The sequence below is a fragment of the Psittacula echo genome (genome assembly GCF_963264785.1).
Source record: "Psittacula echo genome assembly, chromosome: Z".
Taxonomy (NCBI): domain Eukaryota; kingdom Metazoa; phylum Chordata; class Aves; order Psittaciformes; family Psittacidae; genus Psittacula; species Psittacula echo.
This window is the reverse complement of record NC_137742.1, coordinates 69,660,992-69,684,842: the sequence shown is the minus strand read 5'-3', so window position 1 is coordinate 69,684,842 and position 23,851 is coordinate 69,660,992. Positions and strand designations below refer to the sequence as shown.

Sequence of the window (23,851 nt, the reverse complement as noted above, 5' to 3'; positions counted from 1 at the left end):
GCCCCCCCCGGAGGTGTCCCCAGCGCCCCTCCGGGCTGGGGGAGCTGCTGCTGCAGCTCGGTCCGGCCTGGCGCGGGGGAGGAGAGAGAAGAGGGGAGGGAAGGAAGGAAAAAAGAAAGGACAGAGAAAGAGAGAGGGAGGGAGGGAGGGAGGAAGGAAGGAAGAAAGGAAGTAAGGAAGAAGGGAGAGAGGGAAGAGGCGAGGCGAGGAGAGGAGAGGGCCGTCGTCGCCAGCCGCCTTGTTCTGTTTTCTGCAGCGGAGGAGGGGGCAGCCCCCGACAGGCGTCCCGGCATGCTGAAAGTCACCATGCCCTCTTCCTCCTCCTCCTCCTCCTCATCATCATCATCCTCCTCATCCTCCTCCTCCTCCGGCTCCTCAGCCACCGGCCGCCCCGGGTCCGCCACTCCCGACTACTGGATCGATGGCTCCAACAAGGACACCCTGGCCCACTACTTCGAGCTGGAATCCGAGCTGGGACGGTGAGGCGCGACAGGGACGGGGTCGGGGCTGGCGCTGGGGCTCTACTCCCCGGCGGCAGCGCTCGCTGTGGCGAGAGCGGCAAAACTTTGTTGTGTGTGAACGGCGGCGGGGAGCTTGTGGCTTTCACGACGTGTAGGCTTTCGAAGGAAAATTACACCTCTCGGGAGCCGCGCTGTGCAAATCCTCAAAAGAAACCAGTGATGTTCAGGAGAAGGTGTCAATCCTTTCCAGCAGATGCTGGTCCACATGAACGTTGGTCAGGTTACCTGTATATTTGCATACCTAATACTGTATCAGCTGAATGGTAGGCATCACTTTGAGAGCGCTAAAATGCCAGCTTATTCATAGTCTCACTTCATTTGAGACCTTTTACTGTTATCACCATTGTCAGCACCCTTAGACCTTGCGCTGCCAAAACTCCCAGCTGAGAGTCTGTGAACAGGCCTCAGTGGAGTCTTCTCAGTGGAGTGCAGCACAGACGAGCGAGTGGTGCATGTTCATTCATGAATTCTGCCCTACATGCTTCTGCCTGGCAACTTAAAGGTCCCAAGAGTTCAGATTTTTTAAAACCAAAGCCCAGTGTAAAATGCTGTTGTCTATACCTAATGTGCAATTTTTACTTTCCAGTTACAGTTGTTGGTTCATGTTGAATCTGTGGGTAGAAAATAAACTGTAAAAAAAAAAAAAAAAGAAAAAAAAAAAAGAAAAAAAGTGGAAAACGACAGCTTTTTTAAGGGTTAAAGGGTTTATAGTAGATGACTAAAATCTGTAAGTCAACAGGTAACAAATAGCAATTGTTAGTTTTGCCAGTGACAGTGGGATCCAGACATCTAATGACAGTGAAATCCTGGATGACTGGGGGAAATTTTCAGGTGATAACATGGTTGCCTTGGTACTGTATTTTTGCATGCAATGAAAGTTGCTGCTTACCAACCATACCTGTGCTTGTTGTGCTGTAACAGATAGGGGCAGGAAGATCGGTAGAAATACAAGGTAGCATTCTTGGCTTGCTGGCTAGGTCTCGAGCATCTGCTGGTACCTCTTTGCCACTGTTGCTACTCATGCTAGTCGAAATTAAATAGGCGTAAGTTATGTACACTTGGCACATTGATACTTGACTTCACTGCACACCTATACAGAAACATAAAACTGTAAAGCAGGAAATATGTTTTGTCAGTCCTGAGTCCAGAACTGACCAAAAAAAAAAAAAAAAAAAGCATACTGCTAATTAATAGAAGTTGATACCAACTCTGTCACCTGAGTTAGTACTGTTACGTGTGGTCTGTCTAAAATCCTTTCAGCATGCATGATCGGGACTGTGGACTTTATTTAAGAATAGTCTGTATCAGTGATACATCATGGGTTTATTGAGTACCTTGGGAAGGGGTTTTAAAAGAACTCTCTTGTCTAAGGAAGCAAGGGTTAATGAAAGCTGAGGTGCAGTGGATTTTTCTGCCTTGCAAAGTGAGACAGTAGATGCTGAAACCCTAACAAAAGGATTGAATAAGGAAGGTAACCACACCCAGCTAGTGTAGAGATGCTGGCTACTAAATCTGCTTTGCTGTTAGACAGAAGTAGGAAATAAGATTTAAAGGAAAAAGAAAACAGAGGGTAATAAGTGTCTTAATCAAAGACTATAACGAAGGGAAGGGAGAGAGAAGAATTCTCGGAGTAATACATGCTTCAAGGGAAAATTGCACTAATAGGTGTAGCAGTGAGATCTCAGTCCTTGGGTCCCAAGGCTAGCTTTGAGATCCTTTAGGAGACAGCATCCAAAGTGCTGATGCTTATCTGAGCCCTCCTCTGGCAGCCTAGGTGTATCTTACAAATCTGTAAAGGACATCCAACAGTCCCTCTTGGTTCCTAAGTGTAATATAAAACTGTATTGTTTTATCTCGGTAATCTTGTCTCCAACCTGGTAATTTTGGAGATGATTTTGAGTTAATTTGTTGTTTACGTTAGTGGTGATGAAAGTATATTGGCTGAGGCTCAAAAATGTGAATATGTAATCTGTTTAGATGCAATAAATCAAAATAATACACTACAAGAACCAATGTGAGACACTGTGCTAAAATATCTTTAACAAATACAGAGATTGGAAGAGGTCTTTTGTCAAATGCAAAGACCTGTATTTGGACAGCTATTGCTAAGTATGGGAATTCCCCTTTGGAAGGAGTGTCTTTTCTGCAAAACGTGTGGAAAATCCCTGATCCATGATGGTCAGTAAATCTTCGTTTTACAACAACTAAGGAGGCATGGGAGAAGAGGAGGAAGGTACTGCTAGTGATACGCAGAGAGACTCCACAACTCGTTAAAGTTGTAAAGTAGGTATGCTTTTATTCAGCGCTGAGGTGCATCGGGATCGCTCCTCCAAAGTATGCACACCTCAGTGTTGTTTCCCGCTACACTTATCTTCTATCAGTAGCAAGAAAAATAATAAATGCCTAAAAGCTTGGGTAAGAGTAAACAGTTGACTTTCAATAGTGGAGTTCTACAAGGATCAGTTCAGGTGTCTGTGCTGCTCAACATGGTCAGGAATAAAGGGGGTTGAATAATGATATTTTCTGGCCTTACTAAAGTATTAAGGGTTTTAAAAACAGTGTTCCCTGTAAAGAATTGCAGAAAGACCTTATTGAAGTGTTAGGGCATTTAAATGGTGGACGAAATTCAGTTTAGATAAATAAAATAGGGGTGGAGGAGAAACCTTGTGGTAGTTTCATTTTCCCAGTGTATCCTATAGTGAGGTTAAGACAGAGATCTATGGAGATGCCAACATGGAGGCAGAGATCTATGAACACCTAGCTGAAGTGCTTGTTTGCAATTTTCTGTAATGAAACCTCCACAGGGCATCTGACAAAGCTAGCAAGTCAAAAAAGAGCCACAGGTAAGGCCTTTTCAGCACACTGTGTAGTTACATGGTGGAACTCCTCCCTACTCGATATATATGTGCTAAAGGTTTCTGTGTGTTTAATGGGCAATTAGGCAAGTTTGCATTCAGGAAATCCATTAAGACTGATTAAACATGAAGATACTAACTACTGAACTGTAAATTCAACTGTTGAATGTTGTGAGAATATTCTTTGACAGTACTGATATAGGTTTGCTCTATAAATTTTTCTTATTCTAGGCTTAAGTTTTTCTTATTCTAGGTTAAGTTTTAGGATTAAGTTTAGGATTAAGTTTTTCTTATTCTAGGTTTTCTTGAGACATCTGTGTTTAGCCACTATTAAGAGACAGTATTCTGGGCTAGACAGGCTTTTATTCGGATCCGGCACACCTATTTTTCTGTCCAGCTGAAATCCTAGCCAGTTCACCTTTCTTTTAGCTGATTTCTGACAATGCAGGAGGGGAGGTAAGGGGAGAAAGGAGAATGTGTGTGTGTACCACGTAACTGGAGTTCAAAATGTTGTAAATGTTAAATTTTGGTCTTTGTTTTACAAAGAGTATCTGTTACTTCTCTGAGTGTTGCAACACTGGTCAATTGTTGACATTGGAATTTTGTTGTAAGTGTACTTCATCTAAAAGATTATTTTCCACTTCCCCTTGGAAAAGATTTTAATAATGTTAGGTTCTAAACTTCTATGTTACTTAAAGACTAAAACCTTTTGCAAGCCTTATATAGCCCATGGTGCATCTTTCGGTACAGAGTTTCTGAATTCAGAATTAGTCTAAAAATGGTATTCAAGTGAAGAAGAAATTCAGTAAGATTTTTGATGCTCAGCAATATGATGAAAAGGAATTTATTAGAATTTTAGTTATGGAATTTTACTTATCATTCACTCTCTTGTACCAAACTACATAACTATTTGAATTTAAACTGTCTAATGTTATTATTGTAGGTATATTTTAGATCTGTTAAATGGTCAAGAGCAGCTGGAAGCATGCCTTAGGATTAGGTTAAATAAAATAATAATAACAAAAAACCCTCACAAAAAACAACCAAAAAACACCCCAAGAAAATTTACAGGCATTTTTCTTTGTGTAAGAATGATAAAACAGGATCTTTCAAAGTTACCTTTTTGTTTGTGGGCAGTCTTTCAATTGTGTGATCCTTGCAGAGGTACCTGAAACTGAAAGGCACTGAGTACTTGCAAGTTACAGATAGGTGGTTTCTGTCCTCGAGTTCTTAGCACAGAGTTTAAATTCAGTGTGCTGTTTGAACTGAAGATTTCATAAAACCATAGAATAGTTTAGGTTGGAAGAGACCCCTAAACGCCATCCAGTCCAAACCCCCTGCAATGAGCACAGCCATGTTCAACTAGATCAGGTTGCCCAGAACCACATCCGTTCTGGCCTTGTGTGTCTCCAGGGGTGGTGCATCCACCACCTCTCTGGGCAACCTGTGCCAGTGTTTCACCATCCTCACTGCAAAAAAAACTCCTCTCCACATCCAGCCTGAATCTCCCCTCTTCTGCTCCAAAACCATTATCTTTTGTTCCATTGCAACAGGCCCTGCTAAAAAGTCTCTCCCCATCTTTCTCACAGGTTCCTTTTAAGTACTGAAAGGCCGCGATAAGGTCCCTCCAGAGTCTTCCCCTCTTCAGGCAGAACTTGTGAGTGCTGTCATAGTAGCATCTACTTTTTTAATGGCAGTAGTAAATGAAATCAGATGACTCCTTCGTATCAGCATCATTTTATAGAAATGGATTGGTTTTGCACTTGATGCTTTGAAGTTGAAATGTTTTGCTTTGAAAGTGTGCAAATTATTTTGCCTTCCATTCCTTCATAAAAAAAAAAAAAAATAGGGCCTTTTCTCTGTTTTCCCAAGTAATTTGTTTTACAGACTGCCATGTTTGTTTTGAAAATCAGTTGCTCATTTTGCTTTGGGGTACTTTTAAAGTAGGTCAGTTCCTCCTTCAGTACCTTTTTTGCTTTCTTGCTTGTGACTTTTAGTAATGGAACTGAGGATTTCCCAAAGAGATGCAGGCATGCTGTTGATGGCACATGGTGTTAGATGTCTGGATGTGAACATGCAGTGATTGGCTGAACCAGGATGAGGATTATCTTTGAGCAGAAACTGCCTGTGTAGGCTTGCCTGTCCTCCAGGTCATGTTATTGCATGATACAACTTGCTTATTACACTCACACCTTCAGGTAAACAGGAAGCATTTTGACGCAGGCAGTTCCTGCTGATGGAGAAAGTTGAAGATATGGATCTGAGGCCTCATTTGTGGCTGCTGTGGTAGGTATACTGGACCTCACTTTGCAATAGGAAGACAGGAGATACAGAGAGCATGATGCACTTTTGATAATGGCTGAGGTGGCAAGTGGATGTGGAAAGCAGTCGTCTTCATGCATTGCATCAGCTGGCATAACCCTAGTTGAAGATTTTATCTTCTTTTTCCTCTTGAAGGGATTCTGTCCACCTTATCTTTTCCTTTGAACAGTGGCCTAAGCACTTGACCATAGGCTCTTGTATGGTGAATGCGTGCTTTGCTCCTTCTACTGAAGAAATGCTGTTGTGGAGAAGACAATCCAATGCTAAATTGGGCAGAAAGAGGATGTCAGATTTTTGTTAAGTGAGACAAGGGGGAAAGTCGACTGCTATCAAAATGCGTGACTACGGAGAGTCAAAAAAATTTACATGAAGCAATGAATGTTTTCTGTAGAAGCTCTATGGCTTCTTAAACTGGTGTTTCAGATTAAATTCCTCATTTAGGTATCATGAACCAGAACTTCCACTGAATAGCCTGGGTTTTGACAACTAAAATTCTTTATTCAGTGCAGGGAGAGTATTTTCTTCAGTTTTTTTGGTTGATTCAGAATTGAAAAACTGGATGTTGAAAAAGCAAAAAAAAAAAAAAATAAAAGTCACTTTGAGGCTCTAGCTATGGAGAGAAATAGTCTCTTAGGGTAGACATTTTGAACCTTGCCAAGAAAGATTGTTATTGAGTCTGTTGTCCAAATACCTATCTTAGGCACTAAGTTACTTGTCTAAACATTATCTCTCTGCATGTTTCTTATTTAGTAAATAAAAAAGCTTTTTTTGAGTATTTGTTGGCACACTTGACACTCCTTGTTAGAAAATGAGTTTCTTAGGTTTTGCAGACAGTTGTCCAAACCTGTTTACAGCTGGGATTTGTGGCAAAACCATTGTTCTGCTGCAGTCAGGAATTTTGCATTGAGTTGCAGACTTCACTAGGTCTCAGAAAGCAGACGATAAAATACACATTTTTTACCATGGCTTAAGTTTATATCTGATTCCTGTTAATACTGTGACTGAGGAATTGTTTCCATCATGGCATGATAGAAAGTAAGTTTGTTGATTCAGTCAGCTATGGACCAACTGTTTACCTGTTAACACTTATGAACAATCGTGTCAGAGAAGCTAGCTATTGTAGCTACCTTCCATCAGGAATATGTTTATGCTTGTTTCATAATGCTGTATCTGTAAATAAATTGATTGCTTAGATTTTAGTACAATTAGTAATGTAGGTATGGTCTCACCTCAATAGAAGGACACTATGGGAGAGTGTCCAGAGGGGCTGACCAAGATGGTGGGGGGTCTTGAGGGCAAGACTTAGGAGGAAGGGCTGAGGCCACTTGGTTTGTTCAGCCTGGAGAAGAGAAGGCTGAGGGTGACCTCATGGCAGTCTGCAGCTTCCTCATGGAGAACAGTGGAGGGAAAAGTGCTGATCTCCTCTGTCTGGTGGCCAGTGCATGACATGAGGAAATGGAATGAAGCTGAGTCAGGGGAAGTTGGGTTGGACATCAGGGAAAAGTTCTTCACTGAGAGGATGGTCAGCCACTGGAATGGGCTCTCTGGGGAAGTGCTCATGGCACCAAGCCTGCCAGAGTTCAAGGAGTGTCTGGACTTACTCATGTGTTTAATGTAAAGTGTTTCCTGCAAGGAGCAGTGAATAAGACTCAGTGATCCTTACGGGATCATCTTGACATATTCTATGATTCTGTGATCTAAGTAATAACTGTATTATATACGAAATAGTTTGAAAAAAGCTTTTCTTCGTCTTCTAAATATGAACTTAAATAAGCTGCTGATAAACCCATGCATTTTTGTGTCTCAAATTACAGAAGCACTAAGATTTTATTTGTAACATTGTATTACACCAGTCCTATTTTTAAAAAGCAATTTGTGGGTGCATCTACACTGAAGTTTTAATTTGTATCAGGAGTGACTTTTATGAAACAAATGTCCCAATTATCCCCTCTCACTGTGCTTTGCTTTGCATCAAGGGGCGTTCTTGGAGCGCACTGAACAGACTCAATGTAGCTGAACCAGAAGATGCACTTCAGGAGCACTTAATCCACTCTAACCTTTTATGAACAGCCAGTTCACAGGACCAGATGAGGACTTATATGATGTCAAACCTGCTTAAAAGTTTGTGTTGATACCAGCATGTTGCCACCATTTGTAACACTGGTGTGCGCATGCTGCGCTGCACTTCTTGCTAGTGCGTACCTTGTTTATATGTGCTGGTGGTACTGCATTTGAATCTAATGTAGTTAATCTACAAGTTGATTAGTAAGGTACTTGTGATACCATGCATTGGACACAACACACAGGTCAGCCTACTCAGGTGTTAATTAACTTAGAAGCTAAATGAAATATATATTGTATAAGTCAAAATTCAGCACTTAAAGTGGGCAGTGGAAAATTAGTCATTACAGAGTGTTGCATTATTTCTTTATTCTTATTAGGTTGTATACTCACTGCATTGCTCTGTCAATAAATTGAGTTGTTACCTTTTTTCTATAATAGGAATGCTGAGGAAGTTTTGAATAGCTGGAATGAATAGGTGATCATCCTGTGTCATTTTCTCAGCTTTCTTGTACTTAAAAAGGAGCTATTAATAATAAAATTATATTAGAGAGTTTTTACTTCTTTATTTTCAAGTTATTGAAATGAGTTAACGACTGGTTGTAAAAGCTGTCATTTGTACCCATTTTTTTTTCAAATGGGCAGACAGGGAAATAATAAATACTAAAAAAGACATTGGACAAACCAAGAGCAGCACCACTGTATCTAAATGGAAATGCAAAAAGCTTTTAATTATCCTTTCTCAGCATGAGTGTCACTGTACTGTAAAAAGAATATCCTTTGTGAAATTGGTGATTATTCAGTTAGTAAAGATCTGCTTATTGTAGGGAGAGGAAGCATGGTAAGAATGCATAAATGAACAAGTCAACAGCAAATACACAAGTCTAGATGTCTGAATTCTGCTTCATTGTGAAAGCACAATGGAGTATATGTTCTTTCTTTTTATGCAATCTTAACCCCAACTGATGGTTCGTATGCATTTTCACAGTTAGCTGTCTATTTATCATGGCTTTTTCGGGGGTATAAAGCAGTGGTAAAAGCAAGACCAGGTTTTATAATGCACAGCCTCAAAAAACAAAGTTAAAATTTAAGCCAATCAACAAACATATAGTATGTGCTCCAATGCATACCTTGCTGTGAGCATCCGTATGCCACAGATAAGGTGCCAGAACTGCAACTTTACCTCAGAACTGATGTCATCTCTACAGCCCTTTTCCTCAAACTCTTCTCAGTAGAAATATATGATGAATCTTTCTTCTGATTCCTCTCGAGGCATTGTGGAAAAAAAAAAATAAAAAGAAAAAAAAGCACTTGGTTGGGTTTAGGGAAGAGGTATCATTCTAAAACATGGTGTGTGTCTGCTTCCGCTCCCTTCCCCAATCTCTAGCAATAATTTTTCCCTCCTACCGGTATTCCTAGTTTCTTCTTAATTCAGATTATCATAAATATACCAGTATTGCTACTTGTTTTCAGTCTTTTCATCTTCGCAGCATATGCATGTCTGCCACGTTCGCTGCCTTTGGGAACTGATACTGCAACTTAAAATACTGAATTGGCTGTGGTTATATTCATAAAGATTACCCCAATTGTTCCACAGACTTTGGCAGAACTGAGTAACACATAAACAGAAATGTTCTACAAATGTCTTCATTTTATGTTTTGTAATGAGGCAGAATGGCCTCGTGTGACTTAAGGGGTGTGTCAGTCAATCAGATCAGTCATCACAAATTGTGAACTGCTTGTTGACATTTGTTCATTTATTAGAAACCTCGAATACTAATATTAGTAGATAACAAATTCATGCAAAGAAGTTGAGATTAGGTCAGAAATGAAATGCAGGAATTCCAATTTAATTTATTTTTTATGAGCAATTTTGCACTCATGAATGAATGGAAATAAAAAAGTGTGTGAGTTCCCAATGAATATCCATGGAATAAGAAGTCTGGTATTATCTTGAAGTACTTCTGAAATTGTTTTCATACTGATTTTTCTTTAAATAATCCTTGTTAACAGAGGCACCTGCCAGTACCAAAGAATGTGCTGTGGTCTTATTTTGTGTCTAGCTGTAAAAAAATTTAATACTATCTTGAAAGGAGTGGACTTTCATATCCCTTCTGTGAAAGGCTGACCATAAATTGTGCAACTTTCAGTTAATAGAGAGCTTCTAGCTGCTTTTATTGTGTGGAGAATAGTTGTTTGAATTTCATTCAAACTTAACAAAATACCTCTTTCAGATTCTCTGTATATGCAAGATAGTGTTTGCTATTTCTGATTTACTGGGTGTCTAACATTTTGGACCAATGAGAGTGTTTTAAAATCTTGGTTTGGGACAGAAATTATTCTAATGCTTTTGGCACACATTGATTTTTTTTTTTTTTTTTAAATTTGGTGGTATTACATAGTTTTATATTTTTGCAGAGAAAATGGATGTCTTGGTGCGGCTTATAAAGACTCAAATTCTGCTATGGATGAGTACTGACTTTTTTCTTCCTTTCTTTTTACACTATTGATATATTTTCTAGATTAATGAACTGCAATTCTGATGGTTCAGATGTTTGTTTTCCTGTTGGGGAGTACGTGATTATCAATTTTCTGTTATTGTACAATAATGATTTTCTAAAACTGAACACAAATGTGTTGAGTACTCTGGCGTCATTATTGTGATCTTAAGTTCAGAGACCTGCAAGATATGTGTGCATGAATGTTTTTGCCTGCTAACTTCATGGGATTTCATTAATAATTGGTGAAAGCTAAGGAAGATCAGTAATCAATTGCCAGACTGGGACAATGTGTAATCAAAAATTTGCAATGAAAAGAGATACCCTAAAATTCACTGGCATGTTTTCTGTTCTGACTCTCATAGAGATGAAACTGTCTCTGTAATAACTCCATAATAAATATTCAGGTAAATTATTTTTTTGAATTTGAATTCAAATAACTTCTTTATGCATAATTCATATCACAGGTGTTCAAAGGCAAGTGGAACAGGAATAAAATTGGGTGAAAATGTAGGTTTATTCATTAATGTAAAAACTTGCTCAGATTTAATTTGATTTGCAGTAGCATAAAAAGAATATGCTTCTATTTTCCGAGAATCATTCATTTCAAATGACAAAACAACCTTGGTGTCCTGGGTTCAGCAGTAGCAGTCAGTTTTTCTCCTTCTTAGTAGCTGTTGCAGCACTGTGTTTTTGGCTTTCGGCCTGGGAACAGAGCTGATAACAGCGATGTTTAGACTGACCAAGCCCCCAAGCCGGGGCTTAAACCACGACACTTGGTAATCTCCTCTGCTTATCCTTGACACAACAGCATCTTTTTGACCCTTTGAATCTTCAGCTTGTCTAGTTAAAAGACAATAGCCCATGTTACTGTAAAATAGCTTCAGCTGGTTTGATCTAGCTTAGTTCATTTTTATTGTTCTTACCACATTTACATATTAACCCCAAATATTTTAACCTCTTTACATTCTTTTTCTGCATGACTATAGAAAAAGTGAAATATTATTTATGATGGAAACACTCATGTGTCTTTCCCTTGCAGATAACTGTCTAAATTACAGTTGGCAATTTGTTCTTCAAATAAGTAGCCCAACATACCTTAATTTTTCTCTTCTGCCAGTCCCTATTTTGTGAACTGGCTATGTTCACTATTTTTGAATGAATACAATTAATACTTACTAGACAGTCTGTTTAAATAATTTGCCATTGTACTTCTTATTAACTGTATTGAATAACTGGTAGGACCATTTGATTGTGATTTTCCCTAGTCAAAGCCAACACAGTGTACTGATTAGAAAGATGTTAGTTATAGAATCATAGAATCATAAAATAGAGTTGGAAAGGACCTTAAGATCATCTAACTCCAACCCCTTGCCATAGGCAGGGACACCTTGCACTAAACCATGTCACCCAAGGCTCTGTCCAGCCTGGCCTTGAACACCCCCAGGGATGGAGCATTCACAACTTCCTTGGGCAACCCATTCCAGTGCCTCACCACCCTCACAGTAAAGAACTTCCCCTTATGTCCAGTCTAAACTTCCCCTGTTTAAGTTTGAACACATCACCCTTTGTCCTGTCACTACAGTCCCTGATGAATAGTCCCTCCCCAGCATCCTTGTACGCACCCTTCAGATACTGGAAGGCTGCTATGAGGTCTCCACGCAGCCTTCTCTTCTCCAGGCTGAACAACACAAATTTTCTCAGCCTGTCTCCATACAGGAGGTGCTCCAGTCCCCTGATCATCCTCGTGGCCCTCCTCTGGACTTGTTCCAACAGTTCCATGTTCTTTTTATGTTGAGGACACCAGAACTGCACACAATACTCCAAGTGAGGTCTCATGAGAGCAGAGTAGAGGGGCAGGATCACCTCCGTCGACCTGCTGGTCACGCTCCTCTTGATGCAGCCCAGGATACGGTTGGCTTTCTGGGCTGTGAGCGCACACTGAAGCTGGCTCATGTCCAGCTTCTCATCAGCCAACACCCCCAAGTCCTTCTCCTCAGGGCTGCTCTGAATCTCTTCTTTGCCCAACCTGTAGCTGTGCCTGGGATTGCTCCGACCCAGGTGTAGGACCTTGCACTTGGCATGGTTAAACTTCATCAGGTTGGCATCAGCCCACCTCACAAGCGTGTCGAGGTCCCTCTGGATGGCATCCCTTCCCTCCAGCGTATCAACCGAACCACACAGCTTGGTGTCATCGGCAAACTTGCTGAGGGTGCACTCAATCCCACTGTCCATGTCACCGACAAAGATGTTGAACAAGACCGGTCCCAACACCGATCCCTGAGGGACACCACTCGTTACCGGTCTCCAGCCGGACATCGAGCCATTGACCACAACTCTTTGCATGCAGCCATCCAGCCAGTTCTTTATCCACCGAGTGGTCCACCCATCAAATTGATGTCTCTCCAATTTAGAGACAAGGATGTTGCGTGGGACAGTGTCAAACGATTCGCACAAGTCCAGGTAGATGACGTCAGCTGCTCTGCCCCTGTTCATCAGTTCCGTAGTCTCAATATAGAAGGCCATCAAATTGGTCAGACAGGATTTCCCTTTAGTGAAGCCATGCTGGCTATCATCAACCACCTCCTTGTTTTTCATGGTCCTTATCATGCCCACAATGGCATGTGGCCACTGGAAGGCCATGTATCATGAGAGTCATGCCTGTTAAAGTTTGTTTTACCCATGTATTCATATCTTGGTGAACTAGCAGATTTAAGAAACTCTAGAATTTCCATCCCATGATAAATTTTAGTATTTTTGCTTTTGTTTTTGGTAATAGGGTGAACAATTGAAATCTTGGCATGATGTGGATAAGGGCCATTTTCACAGCATGGAATTTTTCGACAATTTTGAATTAAAATTTACAAACACTTTCACATTTTACATTTTGTGTTTATTAAAGACATCATTGACTCAAAGTATCCAGATCGAAGGACAAAATTATATTTATCTCTTGTATCGTGGTACCTTGTGAGAGTTTTGTTGCAGGTCCCTCTTTTAACTTCTGCCTTCTGTCTTTTGTTCTTGCTTAGACTGTGTTTTTCAAATTATACCAAAAGTGCTTAAGATTTCATAGGATTTCTTTCCCTACTGGAACATATGGAGGTTGCAGAAGCAGTGTTTATTTGCTGAATCCAGTTATAAAACTCTCAGACTTTTCTGATAAAACCAGTAGACATTATTGATTGAGACAGGAACACATTTGCCTTTCTTGCAGCTTCTATATTGATAGTTTGTAGCTGTCTTGTTGTTTGTTGCCCAGGCCGTCTTTCTTCTATTTTTCTGCTCTGTTTGCAATTGATGAGACTTACATTTACTAGCAAAATTCTTATTTGTTTGTAACGCATGACCTTGCAGTTAATACAGCTAAATTTTAGAATAGAATCATAGAATAGTTAGGGTTGGAAAGGACCTTAAGATCATCTAGTTTCAACCCCCCTGCCATGGGCAGGGACACCTCACACTAAATCATGTCTTTTCTCTTACTCCTGCTCCCCAGGTAGCAAGTGGAGTTTTTCCTTCGTGATATTATTTCCCTCTTCCATATTGCCAATGCCTTCCCACCTGAATCAACGTATTTCTAAGTTTATGCCGAAGTCAGTAACTAATGAGATGCGTAACAAGCCAAAGGAATATTGCTCCAATATGCATGTTGGAAAAACAGAAACACTGAAGTAAAGAGCAGTGTGTTTCTGGCAAGCTTTTGTTGAAGGTGAGATTGCATAGGCAAATTTTCTTGAGAGGGAGAAGAAAATCCTAGAAGCAAGTGGTTTGTAAAACTGTTCCCCTTTATACCATTATCTCACTGAAACTGAAAAATCAGCATTATTGCAGCATTGCCCATACCAAGGATGAATCTGTTGTTTATGTTCTTTCGATGACTCTTTGCTCTTTTAGATAAAGATGCTATGGCTGTTCTCAGCTTCCTTCCCCCTAGCCGCAGTGCTTTCTTTAGAAAGTGCCCTCAATCATCTTTATGCAAAGAGAAATATTTTCCACTGTATTTAATGGGAGCAAACTTCAGAAGCTGAAAAATTGGGCAAACAGGGTAGAATTTGGATGCTAGTCAGAAAGCTGACAGAAATCCCGATGTTTCAGGGAAAGTGAGGGATTAGATTTCTTTATGCAGATAGGTTTCTGCCACCATGCCATATTCCTTCTCCCATCTTTTGAATGTGGATTGAGGATAAATTTAATGATTCCTGAATGCAGAAGGACTCAGCTCCAATAACTGTCATACAAAAACAAAAAATAAAAATGAAAAATAGTATGTTTTTAAATGGCACTTGAAAATTATGTGGGTCTGTGAGTTATAAGACCTGATTTGTCCTCAGATTTTATCCAGCCAGGATAATTACAGTTGTGAAAAGTGCAACAGTGGTATAAAATGCTTGCCTTCATATGTATTACAAAAAGCCCTGTTTAAACTTATTTGTAAATTTTTCATCTTAAAATATAATGTGGAGGAATTTGGTTTCTTTAATCCAAGAGATGGTGCTGGGGAAAGGTGTTGATAGTTCTCCAACAGAGAACCAAACCTGTGAGGTGGACTTATTCTCTGAAATTTAAGGACAACTCCTGCATGCAAAGGAGGAGAGAAGTAACTTGATCAAGATTATGACAAAAATTGTAATTTAGGGGAAAATATCTAACCATCGGTAGTTCTGTAGTGGCCTCTTCTATATGAGCAGCAGAGACAAGAAATATGTCTAAAATTGGTATGTGATCATTTTGTGAAAAAGACCATATGACATGGTTGCCTGTGTTACCAGGAGCTGTCTTGATGACTCAGGAGAGTTTTTCCTACTTGTCTTCAGAATAACTGTATTGATTTTCAGCATCCACTTATCAATAGCAGTAAGTCGAATATTGATCCGTTGACATCACCAAGGGATTAGCCAAATTCTCCTAATTCTTATCTCAGATTGAAGTAAAAACCTCTTTAGGGGCCGATGTTTTGTTCTTTTGCATCCTTAATGCTTGGCTAGTGGAAAATGTGTCTAAACTGGAGCTCTTGCTCTCACAGACGAGCATGTAGCGTGCTGAATATGTGCGTTATCCTTTTAAAATTTGCTTTTTTGGTAAGAATCAACTCTAATGAAAGCATGGATGTGTTTTCTATTCTGTTTGTGGAGACAGGAGGCCTCTTGTTTGGAAAGGGTAAGTGTGTGTTTTCAGAACTTTCAGCCATTTCAAAACCAAAACAAAGAAAAAATCACATCTGAAAATCCTGTTTTCTCTATACTGACTAAGTATGCATATATTTTTGCAATATAAATTTGAAATGAACTGGTCATCCTAAATTATTTGAGCCTTTGTAATTTAAGAATGGCTGCGCTGACTCAGATCAAAGATCTGTTTATGCCAATACCCTGTCTCCAGCTACAGTGAGAAGCACGTACCTAGAAAGCAGTGTTAAGAACAGGGCAATCAGTCAAATGTCCTTTATTCAAATGCTTGCCAAACTCTTCAAATAAGTTCTGTGGTTTTGAGATGTGGCTTCCCATTCTAGAAGCTACATTGATTATTCCTCATGTTATCGTACATCACCACATATCCACAGATCCTATCTTAGAGCTTTAAATGACTTCAGCAATATAGAGCAAGCATACAATCCTCCAGATGTATCTCATAATATTTGTTTCTTTCCAGACTAAAAAGTCTTGGTGAGGTACAAGAGGTTAGATATCACCTTAATTTATGCTATTTCTTTCATGAATTCAAGTTAACCCATTAAGTGACTGTCAACCAGTGCCCATAATCACAGTATCACAGTATGTTAGAGATTGGAAGGGACCTCAAAAGATCATCTAGTCCAATCCCCCTGCCAGAGCAGGAACACCTAGATAAGGTTACACAGGAATGTGTCCAGGCGGGTTTTGAATGTCTCCAGAGAAGGAGACATTATTCTTGGTAATTTTATCTGTTCCATAATCTCTTCTGTCCCCTCTCTCTCTTCATTTTGGGAGGTCTGGGGACTTCTTCCATTCATCTTCTGAGTAGAGAATGGTTTTAACACTGGAAAAACTAGTTAGTTCAACACCAGATTTATCACAGGCTGTTTGTTCAGTAGACACAAATGCTTTACAGAATTATTATTTTTACAATCACAATGCAGTTACTATTCACTATTATAACCATCCTGTGCTGCAGAATGCTGTAGAGGTGCCTGCAACACAGAATATTTTTCATTTGGTGAAAAACAAGTAAGAAGCTGCTCTCCTGCCCCTTGAGGCAAATGCCTGTAAATAGTAGATCTGAGGGAAGAGTGAAGCAGAAGCAAGTGGCTGCTGTTCCTCTGCGAGATTTCATCCTGTGCCTTCCTTTTACTTTAGCACACTTCGGACAATGTGAAGGTCTTCACATTTTTTTGCTAGTTTTCATGTCTGTCCACATGGCGTTAGCTACTGTACATCCAGCCAAGGAAAAATCTATGTGATTAAAGATAAGCAAAAATTCTGTGAAATTATTCCACATCCCCATGCTGTGACAAATCAGTTCATTTGTCTTTTTGGTGAACTATGCAAGGGACAGAACAGTTTGGGAAGTTGAGGGATAGGAGTTGAATTCCTAGCTAATGAGCAGATTGAGAAAATTTATTTGCTGTTACAGGCATAGTTTTTGGTACGGAAGTGGTGAATGAAGATGACAAGTCTTGAATCAGATTTGCTCTTTTCTAGTGGTGCTGGAAATTCTTCAGGTAGCAATTTATATAGCTTGTAAAAGAAGCGCATATGTCTGAATGGCTGGAAGGAATATTGTCATTACCAGACAGTGAAATTCATGTCTAAATGATGTACATTCAGCCTGATTAAGCTCTATTAGGAGTGTTTCAATATCTACTAATGAATAATTTGGATGCAGACTCCTTGGATTGTTAGTCCTTTCTGTCAGCATTCTTTGTGTCAGTGTTCACCTATGAACTCACATTACAGTATCAGTTTTATTGTAGAAAAACTCGGTGTTGTTTAACTGCTTGGAAGTAAAAGAGGTGACAGTATTTACTGAAACTAACTGCGCTTAGTGTTGTTCCTAAAAAAAAGTAAGAGTTGCTATTGTGAACTCTCTGTAATTCATGTAGGTGCCTTAAATGCACACATGTGTGCATGCGCACATGCAGGCATACTTCAGATGGAAAAGAAGGTAACTTGCAAGTTTTTCTCATATTACAACTTTGAGGGAATGGGAATACCAGAGAGTGTTCCCTACTGAAAATGAAATTAATTATAGGTACTTAGAAGACTAATGTAAGACTTAATTTTTAATTTGGAAATACTTGTTCCAGCTTGTATCAGTGATAGACAACATAGCATTCCGAAGCTAGGTAAGAAGTCTTTTCAAAGAGTGGCGGAAGATGTAGGGTGTTGCAATTTTGAGTCTAAGGGTAAAAAAAGCATTTTAAATTTTGCCTGGACAGAATCATAGAGTCATTTAGGTTGGAAAAGTCCTTTAAGATCACAGACCAACTGTAAACCTAACACTGACAAGTCCACCGTGTCACTAAGGACCATACCTAAACATCTATTAAATACCTGCAGGGATGGTGACTCCACCACTTCCCTGAGCAGCCTGTTCCAGTGCTTGACAACCCTTTTGGTGAAGAAATTTTTCCTAATATCCAATCTAAACCTCCCCTTGTACAAACTGAGGTTGGCTCCTCATCTCTTCTTAGAATGTCAAAATTCTGCCAACAGCTGCAGTCCATATATGCAAGTAAATGCCTAGTAGGAGCTACAGGTCACTTTATAAATCCTCTCATTTTTCTCCTCTTCTTAAATGGTGCATCTTCTCAGGCCACTCTTCTCATAACATGACAAAAAAAAGATCCTCCTTTCTTCCTCAGCTGCCATACTGCATCTCTGTGGACAACGGAGATAGAAAAGCCACTCTGAGAATATTCTTCCTAACTTTTAAATTTTTCAAAGAAAATGCAGAAGTCCATTATCCTTGATTTTGCATTTTCCACAACCTTGAATTTTGTTGGAACTTTCTTCTACTGGGAAACAATACTCTTTAATCTGATCTGTCATTTAGAAATAGCATTTTCATTCACTGCAAAAGAAGAGTTATTAATGGAAGATGAACTAACCTCAAAAATTTGAAGAGAAGACTGGAAAACAAAATGAGCATTGTGGAACTCTGAAATTCTTCATTTATTGTATAGCATCAGACTTCATTGAGGGCTCTACCTTGAACTAGGGGTCATGTCAAGATTTGCCCTGCCGTGTAATTGAGGTGAAATAGTAGTATGCCATCCTGGCAATGATTTCAATTCAAACTGAGATGCAAAATACATGCATTAAGTGTACCTTTCTTTTATATGATTCTCATATGGAAGACTCTTTACTGAAGCTGTTGAAACTATTCTTGAAAGACCAACATGAAGTGTGAAAATTAATAATTCGCCATCTAGACTTTTTTCTCTGGGTTTCATAAGACTGAACTCTAACAGCATTGAGGTGATTAACACTGTTCCTTGATTTTTATCCTCTCTTGTCACAAGTATGAGCTGAATCTACCACTGGAACTGTTATTTTCTGATAATTTTTAAGTCTGAAAAGCTATAGATGGGGAAGTACTCTTTCGTCTCCACAGACAGTACTCTTCAAGTCAGTCTGTCATTACGATCATTATGAAACAAAGCTGATATGTTTTGCATTTAAAATACATTTAACATAAAAAGTTAATTATTTTAAATAACAAAAAGTAACCTTTTGTTATAAAATACCTTTTTGGTTTACATTTTATAAATTTTGCCCGTAATATATAAAGTTTGGTACATAGAAAAAAACCCAATGAACAAACCCAACATAAAATGTACTTTCACGTAATATAAACTTATCTTTAATTTCCTAAATTCAGTCTTCTGCATGTTCTTTTCCTTTTTCGCCATCAGTCAGTGAATTGAAATGTTAGCCTAAAAGCTGTCTTTAATTCATTCAAATGATTGCTTGGGTAGGCATAGTTCTTGTTAAATGCAGATACTTAAGCAGAATCAGAGTTATTGGAAAACAAACTTTGCTAGTCTGCCTGCTGCTCCACAGTAAATTCATTGCTTACCGCTTCACCAAGAACTTTATTGCACCATCTGCATGTTTCAATGATGTGCAGTGCCATCAGTGCAATGTAAATACAGTGCCATGCAAATACAGTGCAGTGCCATGTGAATTATTTGATGGGAAGCCCAAATAATGATGATTCTGAAAACTATCTGGGGAGTTGGCATGTGCCCTTGGCATTTGGATGTGTAAAGACGTTTACAAGAGAAGATGCACAACAAGGCTACCAGTCATATTTTTAGGGAAGACAAAAAATACAAACTACTGATAAGCTCCCATTGTTTTGCCTTTGGCAAAGGGAAGACACAGAGGCAACAGTCTTTTGGAGCACCTGGACAGCTACATGGATACTTACCATCCACGGAAATTCTTCCTGTTAATTTGCTATTGCAAAAGCTACCTTCTCAAGCTAAATTAAAGGTGTTATCCATGTGCTAGTACATTCTGTAGTCACACCTTAGAGATATAAAGTTGCATGCATGAGGCCACGCAAGAATTTCCCTCTTTTCCCCCAGTATTCAATACTGGCTGTTGGGTTTGTTTGTGGTAACAGTGGTGGTTTTGAAGTACACAAATACATGATGTCATTTGTACGGCACTATGTGATGTTAGATTTTCTGCTTATCTTTAGTACTGACCATTCATTGAAGGTTTTGAATGTAAAATAAGTCAAAGATGTGTAGTGAAGACCCTGAAAGAAACTATGGCTTTAAGCTCTGAGAATGGGATCAAAGTTAAGAGATCCAAAATTTTATCTATTTAATTATCTAGTACCTTCAGAAGGTGCTTAGCTTCTCAAGCTGTGTAGACCCCTTCTGTTACCACTTGAAAGAAGCAAATAGTAATTGATCCTGCCTGTGTTGCACACGTTTTACAAATAGGTGGGTCACCTTCTGAAAGTGCCTCCATTGGCTGTAGAGTATGGTTTGACAGCAGGAATTTAACCAAATACTTTTGCACAGCTAAAATTAAGAGATTCACATTTAAAGAAATTTTGCAGCAGCTTTGCAAGAACTGTTTCCTGAAGGATGAGTTCTGTCTTGCTAATGATAGGTATGTGAACACAGTTTTATGCATCCAAGAATATCTATAAAGCAAGTCAGGCCAATTCACCTGGCTTGACATTGCAAATAAAGTAATATTATATATAAAGGATAAAAGACCTAAGTTAGCTGTTAGGGTTGAAAATTAATTATTGAATAATAGAGCATTCTCAGTGTTCTGGATGTAGGTTGTGTGGACTATCTTGCTACCAGACAGATGGAATTCTGTTTATGGAATGGTGTTGTATCATTTAAATCTGACTTGAAGAATCTTTTGCTGGACTTGTTTTTAATGAGCTGTTTTGTTCTCTAATTATTTTTAATTAAATATAAGTTTTGATGGGTTTTGTTGATTTTGATTTTTTTAATAGATAAAAATATCTGCGGTAATGGCAGAAGTGGGAGAGCTGCTTCGGTAAAGTAGTTCAGCGTGGGTGAAGCTGAGCATTGCAGGTGATTACACATCTGACAGAGTTTTTTAGGAACAGCTTTTGAAACCCAGATTAGGAAAATAAAAAGTACTGATGCATTATATAGGTTGATTTTACAATAGAGCGTTTTCTAACGGCAGATCTGTAGTTAAACATACCTATATCTAAACAGCACTTTGAAACACAACTGAAGCTTGGAAATTTGTGTAACTTCAGATTTACAAAACTATCTATCTTTTTCACAGATTGCAATTTAAGAACGTATGTGGAGTATGTCACAGCTTTGTTTATTCCAAATAAGCTAATGTGATAAAGAGCAAATAGTTTCTCAGTCTTCATGTTCATTTCTGCAGACAAAAACATATTATCTTGAAAGTATCTTTCCACATATCACTAACAGTAATTTCATTCCATCATTTCAAATATACTGGGGAAGGAACTTTCAGAAAATAACAGACTGTCAGGAATATAGGCACATATGGAATGCACACACACACAAACACACACACCCCTACCATTTTTGTTATTTTTCTATTAACTGCCAAAAAGGTGGGATTTTCAGTGTCTTGTCAGAAAACATTTTTAATCCCTTTTGCAGAATGTATTCATTTCAGTTGTGATCAAGTACTAGAATCTACAGGTTATCTCATTGTACATACAGAACCTTGCAGAGATGACTCCTTATAATTGCTCTGTGCAATCTCTGAAGATGCGAAAGTTCACAACCACCATTGGCAAGGAGCAGGACAAGTCATTGTCTTAACATGCAGAAAGGTTTATTTGGATGAGCTATTGCGAAAGTGCAGGGTAGATTTAAAGAGGTAGTCCAGTAATGTGGTTGGCACATCTGTTGAGTGGTCTACACCAGTGAGCCTCTCAGTTGGTCATCATCTCCTTTTCTTTCTCTCCACTGCCCGCACACCTCTCAGCTCTTTGATTGTCTCCTTGGTCAATTCCCTAATACTTGAGTTCCTCCCCAAGCTTCTACTTGCCTATATTACTGCACTTTTCTGTCTCTTCCCTTCAGCAAGAGTCTCAGGAGCCCTGGGCAATTGAGGAATTGGGGCCCGAAGCAGAAGATGTTTCTGCCCCTTTTCAGTTCTACTTTCTGTGACCTTGCAGTATATGCTACCAGTATGCATAACCCAAAGAAAGCCGATGAGTTTTTCCTCTGCTTTGAATGTCACACAGAATGGTGGTGTGCTTTGTCTCTTGGGGATTATTGGGCTTAATGTCTGTTTCAGTGAGCTGAAATGAATAATAAGAATATACCATGAGAAATGGTATATATGCCACTGCACATCTCGACAGGTTTGGGGTTTTTTTATTATTCTAAAAAGCTCTTGTATGTCCCAATAATGTTAGTTTTTATTTAGGCTACAGTGGCTGCATAGGGGCATGGATGAGTCTCTTGCAATCTATTTTAAGTGACTAAAATTCCATTGATATCAAGGATTAAAGGATCCCCTGCTTTGTCTAACAAGCTTCACAAAGTGTCTTTTAATGAGGTAATCAGTGGAGAGTTTCTGTGGTCTTGTGATATTTTGCATAGGTTGGGAGAGAAAGATGCTATTATTGCCCCTATCAGCATCATTCTGTATGTCTAGTGGCTGCAGATGCCTGACTGCATGTATGCATGCATTATGATACCTGTATCAACATTTTATATATCTAAAATTTACAACAAATAATTACATTGATCAGGCAATGCTGGGGCTTCTTCCAGGCTCTTGAGTAAATCAGGAGACTTAAAGGCAGTGAAAGACCCAGTTTAGTTATTCTCATACTGACGAAAAGCAGCAGTTTGGGATAGGATGGTGGATGCCAAAACTCATGCTGAAGCTGAACTTTGGAAGGTGGCTTGGTGAAGATCCAAGCTGTAAAACCTGGTTTCTTCAGAACTGAAAGGGCTTGTTTCCCCAGAAAGCTAGTAAAAGCTTTACCAACAAATGTCCTGTCCCTCCCAGACCTACCTCGGTTCCTCCCTTTCTCCCATCTCTCTGTCCATCTTTCAATCTTTCCTTCTTTCTCTCCTTCTTTCTCTCTTTTCTCCTTCTTTCTTTCCTTTTTTCCTTCTTTCTCTCCTTTTTTCCTTCTTTCTGTCTTCTTTCTGTCTGTCCTTCTTTCTGTCTGTCCTTCTTTCTCCCCCTTTCTTCCCCTTTCTCCCCCGTTCTCCCCTGCTCTCCCCCTTTCTCCCCCGCTCTCCCCCTCTCCCCCTTTCGTTCTTTCTCCCTTTCTCCCTTTCTCCCTTTCTCCTCCCTTCTCTTTCTCCTCCCTTCTCTTTCTCCTCCCTTCTCTTTCTCCTCCCTTCTCTTTCTCCACCCTTCTCTTTCTCTTTCTCCTCCTTTCTCTCTTTCTCTTTCTCTTTCTTTCTCTCTTTCTCTTTCTCTTTCTCTTTCTCTTTCTCTTTCTCTTTCTCTTTCTCTTTCTCTTTCTCTTTCTCTTTCTCTTTCTCTTTCTCTTTCTTTCTCTTTCTCTTTCTCTCTTTCTCTTTCTCTCTTTCTCTTTCTCTTTCTCTTTCTCTTTCTCTTTCTCTTTCTCTTTCTCTTTCTCTTTCTCTTTCTCTTTCTCTTTCTCTTTCTCTTCCTCTTCCTCTTCCTCTTCCTCTTCCTCTTCCTCTTCCTCTTTCTCTTTCTCTTTCTTTTATTTTTCTTTTTTTTCAAACTATTGGCTAGAACTCCTAAAGTGTTGGGAGGACATTCTTGTCATCCAACACTAAGGCATCTTCATGGCCCTCTAGCCATGTTCCAGACTCAAAAAATATACATTTTCCAAGGCTCTATTTTTTTCTTCTCACCCAATTAGCAAATAAACCGTACTATGTCAAATAGAAGTTATTTATGTCCCATTATAACAACCCAGAAATTTTCCAGTCTGTTTCCTGCCTGTTTCTTGAACTTCCATTACCAAAGACTTTGATAAGATCAACTGTGACTTTGTATTCCCAGTGTGTTTATGTGACCCAATCTGCATAAAAGAAGTTTTCTGAATGTTGTGCATTTGTCAGGAAGTGGAAGAAATCAATTTCTTTAGGCTATTGATTTTGTTCCTTCATCTGGTA

General features: G+C 39.2%; 1 protein-coding gene across 1 annotated transcript in view; it reads left to right on the top strand.

The window, feature by feature from the left end:
* Nucleotides 1–269: 269 nt before the first annotated feature.
* CAMK4 (calcium/calmodulin dependent protein kinase IV) overlaps nt 270–23,851 on the top strand; it is a gene marked incomplete at its 3' end in the record, with an annotated part of 154,127 nt that continues 130,545 nt past the window's right edge. The window contains exon 1 of the mRNA XM_080637708.1: nt 270–479. Coding sequence (XP_080493834.1) covers nt 292–479 — 188 coding nt within the window. The 5' untranslated portion in view covers nt 270–291. The remainder of the gene's footprint in view (nt 480–23,851) is intronic.